At 39.2% G+C, this 15,223-nt stretch overlaps 1 protein-coding gene across 2 annotated transcripts in view; it reads right to left on the bottom strand.

Annotated features, from left to right (window-relative positions):
• Window positions 1-15,223, bottom strand: part of GLDC (glycine decarboxylase) — a 38,603-nt gene that overhangs the window by 8,176 nt on the left and 15,204 nt on the right. For both annotated transcript variants that reach the window (XM_021381255.1, XM_021381256.1), the window contains 15 exons: window positions 14,652-14,816; window positions 13,015-13,092; window positions 12,153-12,300; window positions 11,734-11,930; window positions 10,552-10,648; window positions 9,489-9,594; window positions 8,303-8,442; window positions 7,502-7,582; window positions 6,870-6,967; window positions 6,227-6,311; window positions 5,563-5,604; window positions 4,485-4,627; window positions 4,249-4,324; window positions 1,124-1,249; window positions 110-259 (listed from right to left, as the gene is read on the bottom strand). In XM_021381255.1, the coding sequence (XP_021236930.1) occupies window positions 110-259; window positions 1,124-1,249; window positions 4,249-4,324; window positions 4,485-4,627; window positions 5,563-5,604; window positions 6,227-6,311; window positions 6,870-6,967; window positions 7,502-7,582; window positions 8,303-8,442; window positions 9,489-9,594; window positions 10,552-10,648; window positions 11,734-11,930; window positions 12,153-12,300; window positions 13,015-13,092; window positions 14,652-14,816 (1,732 nt within the window). The remainder of the gene's footprint in view (window positions 1-109; window positions 260-1,123; window positions 1,250-4,248; window positions 4,325-4,484; window positions 4,628-5,562; window positions 5,605-6,226; window positions 6,312-6,869; window positions 6,968-7,501; window positions 7,583-8,302; window positions 8,443-9,488; window positions 9,595-10,551; window positions 10,649-11,733; window positions 11,931-12,152; window positions 12,301-13,014; window positions 13,093-14,651; window positions 14,817-15,223) is intronic.

Here is a 15,223-nt window from a genome sequence, read left to right on the forward strand (position 1 = left end):
CACCATCTCGTAATGAAATTATAGTCTGAACTGAGTACTGCCATGCTACTTTTTTTCCCAGGGAAACTACAGGCTCAATTGTACTATACCTGCCTAGGAGATCATATACCTGGGCATTCATATTTGCTCCATCCAGGTACACCTGGCCTCCATGTTTGTGAATCAGATCACACACATCTCCAATCTCCTCTTCGAACACACCATTGGTGGAAGGGTATGTGATCATGATGGCTGCCAAGTTCTCTTTGTGCTTGTCCACCTGGAGGCAGGGAGAGAGACAGAGGAAGTGGTCACTGAGGCTCATAAAGCTTCTTCAAGACAAGACCTTTATGAAAGCACTTAGCTAATGTCATCAGGTGTTTTACGCATGAGAAGCCAGACCATCAGCAGGTAGCCTAAGTCACTTAGAGTCAGCAAAAAATACCAGCTCTTATTTTCACCAACACCAATGCAGAAAGAGTCTTTCCTCGATAGGTCGGATTTTCAAATTGCAGAAGCATGGTATGAGAAGACATAAAACAGTCACTTCTGAGACCTTTAAACAAACCCGGTGAAACACTAACCCTTCAAGGTAATGTCATCTACAGACTACGCCCTTGCTTTCAGCAGCATAGATCTATTACTACCATAAAAAACAGCTCAAATATGTATTTTTAGAAATGTGCCCTGCTAATCCCTTGGATTCCCAGGATTCACCTGCAGCAAGTCTGCTCAAAAAAGTGAAAAAAGTTGCCTAGCAACACCCTCCCCAGCAGAGGTGCTCTTGAATTTAACCAAGTGAAGCCTACAGTGGAGGCTGAAATGTTTCAGACTCACAAACATGCTCCTTTCATTTCAAATACTAAACGCAGATGAAAAAGTTTTGCTGTGAAAGGACCTACTGTGTGGAAAGACTCACTTAGCCACCCCTGCACAAAAGGTCCTCAAATTAAAGGATATCTCACAAGTCATGTGGCTTGTGTCTGAATGAGAAAAATGAAAGACTTATTCTTTTCAAGTACATATTCACTATTTTCTGCCCTATTTTCTCCCAAACGAATATCTGATTCAGCTGCCAAAACTATTACCTGTTGAGGAGAAGGAGTGTTCCTGCCTTGAACATTAAAGCCGATTAAATACTCACCATAGCTTTTAAATGGGAGATATCAATGCTCCCATTTTTATCCACCTCAATTGGCTGAATCTTCATTCCTGCCATTTGTGCACTTGCTGGATTTGTACCATGAGCAGATCTAGGAATAAGGCAAACCTTGGAAGGAAAAAGAAGCAGGGTCTAAAGTACTGCCAGTTATAAAAGTCTTTGAGTATTATGGCCCATACTAAACACCAACTCACTGTCACAGTTTTTAAAAGGAAGACAAAGGAAATGTTTACCAGTAAACTGCTACTTGCACCGAAGGCTGCAACTTAGTTTTCTTTGGAGAAAGCAGGCAGTAGCATCAAAATACCCATTAGGAAAACAAAATTTCCTTTGCTCTATAAATTATATTTAGGACTGCGATCCCAGAATATTATTTCAGAGACTTTTTTTTTTTTTTTTTGAGTCTGGTGGCAAGTATAGAGAGTTGAAAGGAAAAACTACCTAATTCCAACCTCCTACTAATTCCCAGTTGACGTGCTTCCTTCCCTATTCTATTGCTTTTTTTTTTTTATCATAGCTAAGAAGTTTCAGGCAGTTACTTGCAGTCTCTATACAGTTTGGTTAAAAAAAAAAGAGAGAGAGACAAAAGGAAGAGCTTTTACTTATATAAATATTGGCTCTTATCTGTGACAATTAGGAAAATGGAGATCTGGAGTTCCCAGACACTTATCAGGAATGTCATTCATTCTACAGTCAATAAATACAACTTTTTTTAAGAAGATCTTTGCTTCTATTAAGTGGATATATTAAAATACTTGCCTGTTACGATTCTCTTGAAAGGATTAATTTAACGAAGTTTATTGAGTTACTCAAAATTAGCTGTATTAAATAATTAACAGCAAGGGTTGTTGATTGGGTGGGTTTTTTGTTGGTTTGAATGATTTTATGAAGAACTGCATTGTGACCTCTACCTCCATGGAGCTGCTAAGATAAATGCTGATTACTTTGAAAGCTATTTCAAGCTACTAAGCACTCAGTCTCAGCAGATGGATATTTGCTCTTTTTGCAGTGAAATATCAGTGTTTCACTGTGCAGCTGTGCTGAAAGAAATACAAAGATCCCGGTTCCATTGGTGACACATACAAGGTAATTTTAAATGGTAATGTTAAGTGAGTTTAGATTGCTACCCAGCCCTGCTGGGTTGCATCTGCAGCTGCTGGGTTCAGAAGTTATTGATTAGACTACAAAATAAACAGATGTGAGCTGCAATTGAATGTAAGGTTGTTGGCCTTTTTTCCAGAAGAGGGCACCAGATCCAAACGAGGCTGACTGTAAGAAGCTTAATCAGCTGCTTCAGTTTACTTTCCTAAACTGCAAAAAAAAAAAAAAAAAAAAAAAAAAAAAAAAAAAAAAAAAAAACAAACAAAAAAAAAAAAAAAAAAATCTAATCTCTTAGCACACACTATGTATGTTTTGCAGAAGAAGCTAGTGAGAACACTATCTATAATATGGAGCTTGAGAAGAAAGGCTATCTTCACATGTTCTATAGAACTTTATTTGAAACAGTTTATAGTCAAGAACTGTATGAACCTAGATACAGGTAATTCCTGTTAATGTGATTTGGGTCCTTGTCTCAAATGTGGTGCCATCAGATGCTGTGGCCTGCCTTCCCCTATTGCTCTGTTAGGGCTACATAGAGGCTTGATAGGCACAAAACAGTACTATGAGCTGCTAGGAGCTGGGACCACAAGCCTGTTCAGGCATACAATATCAAGTTATCAGAGGTGCCAGCAGCACCAGGCACAAGCCCAAATCCTCCCACCCCCTGACACCAGGGCTCAACCTTCTTGGGGCACATTTCTCTGTCACCTCAACAACAAGTTCTTCACTCTTACACCAGCACCAAAACAGGTTCCACATACACAGTAACAAGCCAAAGATGTTAAATAACACAATCAAACATCTGATGTAAGGATGTACAAAAAACTCAAGAGCTCATGCAACAAAGCTGGACAGGTCAACAGCTGAGGAGAAAAGGGAGGTGTAATCCTCATCTCCACAAGGTAGCTCACACAGAACAGGAACAGCGTCATTCCAGGGACATATGTCAGCCCAGACACGTGGCCACTGCTTTTATCAGAATGTTCCCAGTCACAGCAAAATGAAGTGATAAGCAGCATAGCAAACTGCAAGGTCTGAAAGCAGCCATTAGAAAGCCCTGGGCTCAGATACACAATAAAGCGACAAGCTCTGTGACCAGCATAGGGAGCCTTCCAATAAACAAACTGGCATGCTCAGATCAAAACTGTAATTACCTTAGCTCCACGTTGGACACCAAAAAGGACAGTGGTGGGTTGGCCTGGCCAACAGTCAAACAACCACACAGCTGCTCACTCACTCCCCTCTCCCGTGGGACAAGGAGAAAATAGAGGTAAGGTGAGAAGATTCATGGACTGAGATAATGATAATTTAAATAGGGAAAACAAAAGCTGTGTGCACAGCCAAACCAAGAAGTGGAATTCCCTCACTACTTCCCACCAGCAGACAGATGTTTAGCCACCTCCTGGAAAGCAGGGCCTCAGAATGCTTAATGGTTGCTTGGGAAAATAAATTCCATAACCATGAACTTGCCCCTTTCATCCTCCTTTTCCTGAGCATTTATTGCTGAGCATGACAACGTATGGCACGGAATACCCCTATGGTCAGTTCTGTCAGCAGTTCTGGCTCTGTCACCTCCCAGCTTCTTGCCCACCCAGCCTACTCACTTGAGGAAGGGGTGCAAGGCAGAGGGGGAAAGAGGAGCCTTGACACTCTGTATGCAGTAGCCAAAACACTGGTGTTACCATCAGTGTTTTACCAGCTGCATATCCAGAGCACAGCATCATATGGGCTACTGTGAACAAAGCTAATCCCATCCCAGACAGGCTTGGTACAGATCCAAATCATTTGATAAAACTTTTCCTCATTCCCACTGCTTATACAGTGAAGTAATGCTTTTAATACAGTACACATGATCTGTGAGAAAAGCAGGGAGTAACAAAAGGCTTGTTACAGACAAGGGCACAAAACCTAGTTTCTCCTGTCTTGGGTGACCCTAGCTTCCAAACCAACTCTCCTGTCTCCACTTCCCACCCCCAGTACCTGCACATACAAGAGTTGACACTTACACTTCTATGACGTTCTCCTTTTGCATTTAAATAAGCTTTGATTGCAGCCAAACCTGCGTATTCTCCTTGGGCTCCACTGCAAGAGGAACACACAGGCTGTTAATAAAAAACTTGAACCAGAATGGACTACCACTCCACACAAACTTCCTGCCAGTTTTGTCTTGCATATTTTCCTTACAAATAAGTTTATGGAGTGTCCATGTTAAGGAATAAATGTTTAGAAGAAAATTTCCTACCTGTTTGGTTGGAAGGAGATTTTGTCATAGCCAGTAATCTCACACAGGTCCTTCTCTAAATCCTTGAAAAGCTGCTGATACCCCTGAGCTTGATCCAAGGGCACAAAAGGGTGGATGTTGGCAAATTCTTTCCAAGAAATAGGCTTAAACAAACAAACAAACAAAATCCTCAGGTGCTGTAACAAAAAATTCCGAAGACAACTCTGTTTTGTTGATAAACTCTATGAAGTAGATAAGATGCCCTTTGCTCAAATAAAGACCAAATACTCCTTGCGTGCCAACACAAGTTCCCAACCTCTGCGAAGGATGATTCTCAAAAACATTTTTTAACATTCAGAAAATGTTTAAAATCCTTAGTTTCTCCTTTTTGGTCTCTCACACTTTCATGTAGTTGTGAGATCACAGAGCAAAAAGAGAAGACTCAAGGAATAACGCCTAACAATCTGTTTCACAAACTTTTGTTGATTTCCATTTTAATATAAAAGGCAAAAAGAAATGAAGGGACAAGGTACAGAAATGACTGACAGAAAGGGGACAAAAGAAACCTAGCAAGCAAACAGCAACAGGGAGAGAGAGCGAAAAATCAAAGAGCATTCAGTACCCAATGCTGGCTAAAATGACACCAGCTGTAACGAAATGAAGATAGGCGGAGAATCCAGCTCCTCACCTGAGGATGAGGAGCACTCTCCCAAGGAGCAGCAAATTGTCAAAAGGCAAGAACTGAGTTTTACTGTAACATTTGTGAAACAGCTAGAAGTTAGGTACAGCAACACCACGTGAGGGAATACAAATGTAACACCTAATTCCAAAAATATATACATATAATATATATTACAAATACATATTTCTTTTTCCCTAAATGAAGCCTTCAAAGCCACTATCCTGCTTTTGCTTTACTCCTTCTGAACTTCTTGAAGCTTTTGACATCTTAAAAGACAGAGTCGATCCCATTAGCTTATTCTGAAACTGCTCCTCATATGGAGACCTAGACCAATGCCACCCCATATTTCTAATGAGTCTGCACTGGCACTGGCTGCACGATGTGGGTTGCAGGTAAGACACTATTATTGGAACTTACCGTAAGTTCAGTTGAACTATTGAGCTTCATTGTACAGGACCCCTAAAAATTGAAAACCATTTATCAGTACACCTTAAGAGAGCTGCTCTGAAAGTAATGCCTTCTATTTATTATGTTGGCTCATGATGTCAGAGGCAGATGGTGGTATAGCAGTAGATGCTGAACTTTCCCACCAACATCCTGTTACATGTTGTTGCCATGTGACAGATGGCAGCAGAACAGCAGTCTGACAGAATGGCATCTGACATGGAAGTGCAAATGAAGCAAAGGTGCATCACTGACTTCCTCCAGGTAGAAAAGATGACACCCACTGACATTCATTGATGCTTGCTGAACATTTCTGGAGACCAACAGTGGATGTGAGCACAGAGAGGTTGTGGGTGGTGCATTTCAGCAGTAGTGACAATGGGCCACCTCCACTGGTGCAGATTTCTACAAGCGCCGCATGCAGGCTCTTGTTCATCACTGGCATAAGTGCATAGCTAATCATGGTGCCTATGCTGAAAATGAGTATTTTGTAGCTGCAAATTTACTCTACCAAACAGTGCTACTGTGCTCTTCATATTTGTTGTAGTTTCCACGGAAATAAATAGGAGGCATTACTTTCAGAATGATCTATGTATGTAAGTAACATTTTTTTTTCCTCTTGCTGGTAAATACCCACCAAAGGAATCATGCTGTGAACAAGAGAAATATCTTTGTTTTCTAACCTCTTCATGTACCGCACGATATTTGTCTCGGAGTGATAGCTGGGAGACACAAAATATGGTGTTAAGGCAAGTAAGACAAGCTCTACCACCAGGCTGATCTGGGCTCCAACACTGGGAACACCATTTAAAAATAATAATAATACATTTTGAAAAGTAATAAAAAATAAGACTATGCAGGTGTAAGAGTAGTCCTTTAATTTTTAGTTTTTAAGTACTTATTTCAGATTATTAATTTATGCTCCCTAGGAGCAATGTGGATGAAAACCAGCTGTTATCAGTAGCTGAGAAATGCTATCTATCACTGAATGTTGTCTACAGGAGTTCCAGAAGTCTGCCAATATTACATCTCAAATAATAGCTTGTAGAATGTATCAGACTAATGGAAACATACATTCTACCTGTGACCATGAGTACTGCTTTGCTCATTTAAAATTTAAAATTTGTCTAAAAATGCTACTAAATAGATTATTTCAGAGTAACAAGTGACTGTGACTACAGATGCAAAGCGATCCTCAACTGACCTCCCAGTACAGCTTTAGAAAGACAATACTAACAGTTTCCATTTAAAAAAAACAGATTTATAGCAATTTCACAAACCTGTTGAAAACCTGATGTGTCAAGAATTTGGAAGTTCTCTTAAATGGGGTGCTAAGGATCCCCTTGGTTTCCTCACCCATTCCCTCAGCAACTAGTTCCTTTGACACAAAGAAACACAAAGTCAAAGACTCAAAGAAATTCATCTTTTCATTGTCACTTTCTATAACAACTAGCTTGTATCAGCAGCATACCACAAACTTTAGTTAGTTCTCCAGGTAAAAATGCTTCATTAGCAGAAGTACCTGTTTTTATCCAGCTTATCAACAATATTATAGTAAAACTGGCACAGAAATCTCCGTAGTCCTCTCAGCTTGGAAGTATTACTGCCAGTTACCAATGATATACAAAAAAAATTCCCATGGAACAGAAGTAACTGACCTCTGTGCACTCGCCTCCACAAAGCAAGTAACAGGTTAACACAGGGTGTCTAGACTGACCAAAAGAACTAAGCATCGTAAATATTTAAATGCATCATTGTTGTTTTATCCTGTCTCGTTCTGTAAGACAGGATCTGAAATTGTCAGTATTTAACAAATGTCATAAAGATAACTAGTATGTGAAAATAGTTTTCTTTTTCACCGCATTTCTGAAACATACAGATTAATTTAATGCATGATCTGTTGTCCACTTACAGCTGAAGACTCGCAACCAAAAATCCATAATATGTCATCAAGGTCTTTCTCATTTACAGTTTCATCCAGTGATACTCCAAGCTATGGACAAAAGCAATACTCATTACCCAAAGCTGTCATTTCCAGGGGCATACTGTATTTGTTCTGGCCAAGAAAAAGATATTCCAGACACACAACAAAACAAACAAACAAAAATCCCTACACCCAACAATATGAAAATGTCACACGGTTTTATGTAATAGATACACACATTTTATTCATATATAATTTTCTGATTCCTACATTTTCCCTTCTAAGCCATCTAAGCTGAACAGATGACTTACAGCAAAACTTGTGACTTCAATTCTAACATTCCTAAGTGAACTGGAAAATCTCCCATTTTGCTAGACCATTCCCTCCCCAGTCTCATTTTAAAGAACAAGATTTTCCGAAGTCCTTAGTGCCTACCAAAATGTGAGTTATATTTTAATCTGTTTTTAAATAGTGCCAAAGGACCTGAAATTTGCAGGTCATCTTGAATTTCACAGTTAAGTTTTAGAGTCTCTCTATACAGCCTTTAGTGGCATATTTCAAATGAAATTATTAGAAAACCTTTTAAAATAAGCATAAAATGAAAATGCAGTACATATTTCTGGAAGTTTGGTACATTCTTTGTATTATCTTTATAATTGACTGATATATTTGGCCAAATTACAAGAAATCTTTAACAATTTTGCTCTGTTTAACATGTGTTTAACACGAGCAGAAACAATGCAAAAGAAGTCACGCTATAAAATGTCTGAAAGGTTTAGAATTGCTTACTCTGCCATCACTGTAAATCCGAACATTTATCTTCCTAAGAGCTGCCCTGTCCAAAACCTGTTTGACCGAGCATCCACATGTGACAGTCAAAGTATCGAAGAACAGATCATGATGCAGTTTATGACCAGCTCGCCTGAGACCTACAAAACACAGTAAGGTCATGCTATTTGCTGCTCTACTGCTTGCTTACACAGGCACAGCAACACTACATCAAACTTGTCAGTAAATGCTGTTACACAATAAAGAGAGACATTCCCCTTGCGTTCAGAGCAGTTAAATCACCAGCTTTATAGTGAAACATCACTGTGCATGAAATGCATCTACATCAGAATCAGATCTAGTAAGTAATGCAGACTGATTCTTATGGAACATCCTCCTGACACATCAGATTTGTAATACATACTGCAGAAGAATTAGCATACAAAGTAAATAAGGACAAAATTGCAAGACTGGAAAGAAAAGTTTTCCTACTTAAATGGGTATTAGCTGTGATGGAGTTTGCTATCACTAAGTTTAAAGGCTTAGTGTTTTTCAAAAGCAGCATGCGGTCTTCCAGCTGAGCTGGCAAACAAAGCATGGACAATTTGCAACAGTCCCTCACCAGCTCACAGTATTCCAGCTTTGCATAGCTCCTCCTGACAGCAATGACAGTCACATGAGTTAAAAGAAATTCCACACTGCACAGTCCAGCTGCCGTCATTTACTACTGCAAATCCTGTGCTTTCGGACAATTATTAAGCTTTGGGACTTCACTGTTTGTATTGGGTATGACACTCCACGTAACTGAACTGAAATGTTCCCATTTTTTCAATCTCATGTATTACCTATTTTTGCTATGTTTTCCTGTATGTAAACCAGAATGGTCCAATAAGCAAAGCACGGGGCTTGCAGATGGAAAACAGTATTTGAATCTTATCAGCTACAGACTTGCTGTGAGGATTTCTTTTAGTTTCCTAAGGAAATAGAACACTTGCAATGCAAGCTCATTTTGCATACATATAGAATTCTTGGATTTCATTAACAGAAGAAAACAAAAACATTAGCTATGAATTTTCTAAAAATCCTTTCTTTATCTGAGAGAGCTAGAAGACATCAGCTGGCAAAACAAACAACCAAACCACATGAGTTTCTTATTTAAGAAGGTGTAAGGATTTAAGAATGGATTCTGCAATCATTAAATACTCACCTTCTGCCAGGATTAAAGTAGCATTGTGTACCCATCTTGCAATATCCTTTAATCCATCAGACCCATGGTAGACACCATACATGGCTGCCATATTAGCCAGGAGAGCCTAAAATCCAAATACAGTTTAGCATGTTATTATTAGCAAATATTACTCATGTTATTTTAGTGGGAAGTTTCTTTAGTAGCCAGGAGAGCCACATGTCCGCAGCTGATGTTATACTTCTATTGTATATTGCCCATAAAATAAAAGATGGTAGACACAAAGTGTATTTATGAAACTGTAGGTGCTGACTACGAACTCAGTGCCCTTTGAAATTTAACTGTCAGTTAACATGAATCAAAATTCAATTATTGTAACAAAGAAGTTTGAAGAATCATAACTAAAACTAGTCTTGTAAGAAACTCAATGTACAGTATTGCTATAAAATTTTTATGAAATATCTCATGAATGCTAAGTAATCAGCTCTTTTAATAATAACAATTCTTCTATACAGTAAAGCACAACATTAAGAGTGTGAACAACGTACTGGTAAGAACAGAAAAGTTTATAAACTTGTCCAGAGGAAAGTTTGCGCAGGCTACAGATAACTATTTAAAGTAATTATGAATTTAATCATAATATTTTACTGTAAAGAGAGCTTTTGGGCAGTACAGTATTTTTGCATCAAATCACATGTTCAAATTGTCAATCTGCATTTATGCCTAAGTATACTTTGAATTTCAGAATGGAATTTTTGCTTTGAATTCGCAAATTTCAGATGATCAGAATTTATTAAGAAAATCTGTCTCATTTGTAATAAATGCAGTAATACTCAGTGAAGCAGAGGGACGAATGGGTTCATTCAGAGCTCAAGTCTTTTTGAAAAGAAATAGATATTACTACCCTCTCTTCAAGCACGATTCCATTTTTCCAAAGGAGTTGAAACATATACACAAGGGAGTATATTTCAGAGTTCTTCCTTTCTCAAGTAAAAAGTCTCAGAAGGAAAGCTAAATCAGAATACTATGGTGTTAGGACTTTAACATTACAGTTACGTTATAAAAGCAGAGCAGAACAGGTCACCTGCGCTGTGCAGATGTTGCTGGTAGCTTTATCCCTCCTGATGTGCTGCTCTCGTGTTTGTAAAGCCAGTCGGTAAACTTCCTTTCCGTTTGCATCTCTAAGTCACACACGAAAATATTGTTTCTGTTACTTCAAAATGACAGCAAGCTAAGAGACCAAGCTCTATGCATACTAACCTTGACTGTCCTCTGAGACAGAATGATGCTGGAGAGAGTAAAGAAGAGGTAAGCACAGAAGGGACATCAGACAGGGACTAACGTCTCTAAATTTGTACTTACATCATGTCTGGAAAGTCTGCCTAGCCAAGAACAGTACATAGAAAGTGTTCTACCAAAACCTGGGACCCTCCTTAATATACCACAAAGTGTCCCAGCTTTAACTGTTTTAACTGAGTGTAGCCCAGGACTTATTTTGAACTCTGATAATAGAGCATCTTTTCTTATGTCCAGCAAGAGCATGCAGAGTTTGTACGTAAAGATAACCTGCACATCAAAGCTGTATGGCACAACTAAAAGGACTATGGTCAATCCGTCCTGTAAAAGGTCCTTTCCCAGCACGTTGAGACTGGAGACGTAAGAGCCTGTCCAGCATTCTTTACAACAACAAACACTTTCACAACTGCCTCAAAAGGAAAAGAATGAACTCTACACACGAACAGAAATCTGTATACGTGGAATCATAGAATCCTTAGAGTTGGAAGGGACCTTTAAAGGTCATCTAGTCCAACTCCCTTGCAATGAAAAGGGACATACGTATATATGTACATATGTAGGGTTTTGAATGGCCAGACTACTTCCCTCAAATCATCGTATTTTCTACTTCTTCCCAATTAAGTTTTGGATGACTTAGTGTAAGAGAAAGAGATATTACAGTACAAACAGGCAGAATAAATCAGCTTGCAAAGCCTCACATCATCATAATTAATCATCTCTGCTGTGTAGGTTATTTTTTCATCCCACGTGGCAGCAAGTACTATAGGCAGGGCATGGCATCATTCCGTGCAGTGCTTTAAGTTCACTTCCTAAAAACTGAAGCTGACCTTTAGTCTCCTGGTTTTCAAGAAATAAAGATGTTTAGTACATTGATAAGGCCAGATGTTATTTGTAAAGGCTGGGAAGGATGGTAACAAGACACTTCATTTGGGTTTTCCCTGAAGAGATGAAAGGTGAGGGGAGCCCTTACCTTGTAACGCCCACCATCCTGCCCGGCATCATTCTCACTAGGTTTTCCCTGACAGCAAAGAATGCTGCATGGGGTCCCCCATAGCAGAGTGGCACGCCAAATCTCTGGGAGCTGCCCAGGACAACATCTACTCCAAACTCCCCAGGAGGCTTCAGAATACAGAGAGCCAGAAGATCAGTAGCACAGCAGGCAAGAGACTGAGGAGGGAAGTGCACACAGCAGTCAGCCTCTTTTCTGAAGGAATGCTGCTTCCATGGGAGATAGGTTTTAACACCTTCGAACAATTTCTGTTCACTTGCACAGTGCTAAAGCGTAAATGGTAACCTTTACACAGTATCTCACAAAGCACTTTGCACAGAAACTATGGCTGCTTTACATGTCAGAGTGAAATCTGAGGAGACAAGTAACATTTACTTTACCCCATTCTGATGCGCTCTTTCAACAAGTTCAGAAAAGTCTTCCACTTTCCCCTCGGTGTCTGGATACTGAAATAATACTCCACTGACATCCTTTCCACTGAAATCCATCTCATGAGGTAATTTGAGCTCAGTAATAACGCCTGTATAACTGGAAAAGAAAAACATGTACAATTCAATATAATACATTCAAATCACTTCCTGCCTTGAAGTGATACTTCATATGAGGTTTTCGTGGACTAAGGAACTCTTTTTTTTTTCCACATACATATAATTGATCCTGCTCAGCACCAATAAACATTCAGAAAGTTTCATTTCATGGTATAGAAGTACTGAAGAATAAATGCATCTGATGATATCATCATCAGAAATATGCAGCGGAGAAGAGCAGACGATCACAACCTACTTGATATCAATGTTTTGCTACTTTAGCAAGTTTAACTTTGAGACTCATGCAGTATTTCTAGAAGATAGTTACTTCAAACATTAAACTTACTATGGATTTAGTTTTCACTAAAAGAGAACTTTTGCTATCTCAGCTTAGTTATTTCCCAGCTGAAAAGAGTTGGACAAACAGAATTCAAAAAGCAAATACATGTACCAGCACAAAGAAATTAAAGGAAACAAATAAATATTTTCTTGTTATCATACATTAGCCTCTTTTTAAACATCTTGAATTACTTCACAGTTAGATTTGAATGGCAAATTAGAAGCAATGCCAAATGTTAACAGATTTCTGCTTCTATTTTGCTGAGAAAGCGTAGTCCTAGAGTTCAAGTGTGTTAAGCATATCATGAAGAGGTGTAGATGAAAAATGATTCAATTTAAGTTAAAATATACAGTGGAAAATGGAGAAGAACATTACTTTGCTCTAGTTTGGACCACGGCTATAGTTTGTGGGTGGCATCGAACATCTATATAGAACTTTCTTCTTTTGTTGTGCCTGTTAAAAAAAAGAGGAAAAAAGAAGAGATACATTTTAAGAATATATTATTTTCTATGGAATTGAAATTAATAGGTTTTCTAAATGTTAATTTTCTTAAAGTAAAAAGGAAGTTGTAGATTTTGGTTTTCATAATTTGGTTAAGTATATGATTGAAGTTCTAGTCAATTTAGAGCAACAAAGTACATTGCAGACTCTCAGACGACAAAAATTAAAACAGGCTATGAAACAGGACAAGGAGCCAACTGAAAAAGCTGCAAGAATGCCTTCACTCACAAATACTCTTATAGAGGAATACAATCACATTCTTTAATACAGATTCCCTGTGTTTCCCTGGATAACAGAACAGGTGCTACAGTAAAATAGAACCTAGCATATTTGCCTGTTTTTCTCCAGTAGAAAGGCATGATTGTATGTCAGGCTGGCATTCTGAACAACAGTATGGCCTCCTTCATGATAATATAGACCTCCTGTGACCTTCAGTAATCCCCCTCAAACTACACTTGATTTACAGATTCCTTTCAAATATCCTTACAGCACAGTTCCCTAGAAGTACGTTTGGATATTGGCACAAGAGACTGATGCCACAGAGTTTTAGGTTATGGGATGAGAGCTCCTCTGCAGTCTCATGAGGGAGCACTGTGAGGCAATGGCAGCTGGGAACCTCAAGTCACATCCTGTCCTTGCTACTCCCAGGTCCATCTCAGGAGACACCAGTCCACAAGAAGCCACCTCTGCAAGCACAGAGGAAGGTGGGAACCCAAGCTAAAGACTCAGACGAAGGCATATGCTGCCTGGCCACCTCAAGGCTATCCCAGAAGTGTGGGATACATTATGAGATTCTGTGGAAAGGCATTTCAGGGCTTATTATGAGATATTAGGAGGAGAGTCCAAATGAAGGAAAACAGATCTAAGTGATTTTGGAGGAATAAGTACGAAAAAATAGAGGGATAAGAGAATAAAAGGGGCCAGATGCTGGCTGATGCACTTAATTGGCTATGTCATGCCTTTGAATGGCGTAGTCTTCCTTTCTTCCAGTTAAATTCTTTTCTTTGGGTGAAGCACTCTGTATTTGGGATGCATGTGTGTGCACACGGGAGCCTGAGCACCAGCAAGAGGAGTCAGACCATGGGAGGTAAGAGGGTCCATGTGTCCATGGTGAGTCAACTGAAGACTGGAGCATGCTGATTTCAGACCCCTCTGCAGAGGAAACTTGGCCCTATAAACCTATGAGTACTCATATATGCTCAGTTTGCTTAAGTACTCCCTGATTTGATCATCTTCCACCAAGGGTAAGTGTTCCTTCTTCCAGGCTTTCCCTCTAGTTTCTGGGTCCTTACATTTCTGAATGCTTGAAACTTCTCAGACACTCACATTAACACTGGAAACTGCTTGTGAGGCTTACTAGCATGAGCCTTAGCTGTTCAGCAGTCTGCTCACAGTGAAAAGGCCATACTCAACAACAACCCTCTCACTTATCCATGTCTACACAGGTGAGATGTCTTTCAAACTCCAAATTCCTTCCTTCAGTGATTTAACCACAAATTTAATCATAATACCTGTGACATAATTGCATAGCTTCTGCAGCAGCTGTGCCCTCATCCAGCAAAGATGCATTAGCCACATCCATTCCTGTGATATCACACACCATAGTCTGGTAATTTAGCAGGCTCTCCAGCCTGCCCTGGGAGACCTCAGGTTGGTAAGGAGTATACTGGGTAACCCTGTAAGGAAAGAATTTAGAATTTGAGTCATGGAATACCTAACAGACTTACACCATCAAAAAACAAACAAACAAACAAAAAACTAATATTCTTAAGCATAATCCACTAATTAGAAAATCTGTAAGAAAACATTTATTTTTAGGTGGTTGTAATTTATTACTCTCCTGGAATCTTGAGGACATTTTCTCACTTAATTTTGACTTGGATTTTACGGATGAATGATCTTCCTCCATTCTGAAAAGAGAAATTACCTCTAAAGATATGGTAGGAATGCTTCTTGGAGAAGAGAGAGGTGTAGTAGGATTTGAGTGTGGGAGAACTGAGTCATGTCACTATGTCTGAACGAGGATGCTTATTTCAAGCATATCTAAGTACTGTTGTTATCAGACAACACATTGTTTCTGAAA

This window comes from Numida meleagris, chromosome Z, assembly GCF_002078875.1.
Source record: "Numida meleagris isolate 19003 breed g44 Domestic line chromosome Z, NumMel1.0, whole genome shotgun sequence".
NCBI classification, from domain to species: Eukaryota; Metazoa; Chordata; class Aves; order Galliformes; family Numididae; genus Numida; species Numida meleagris.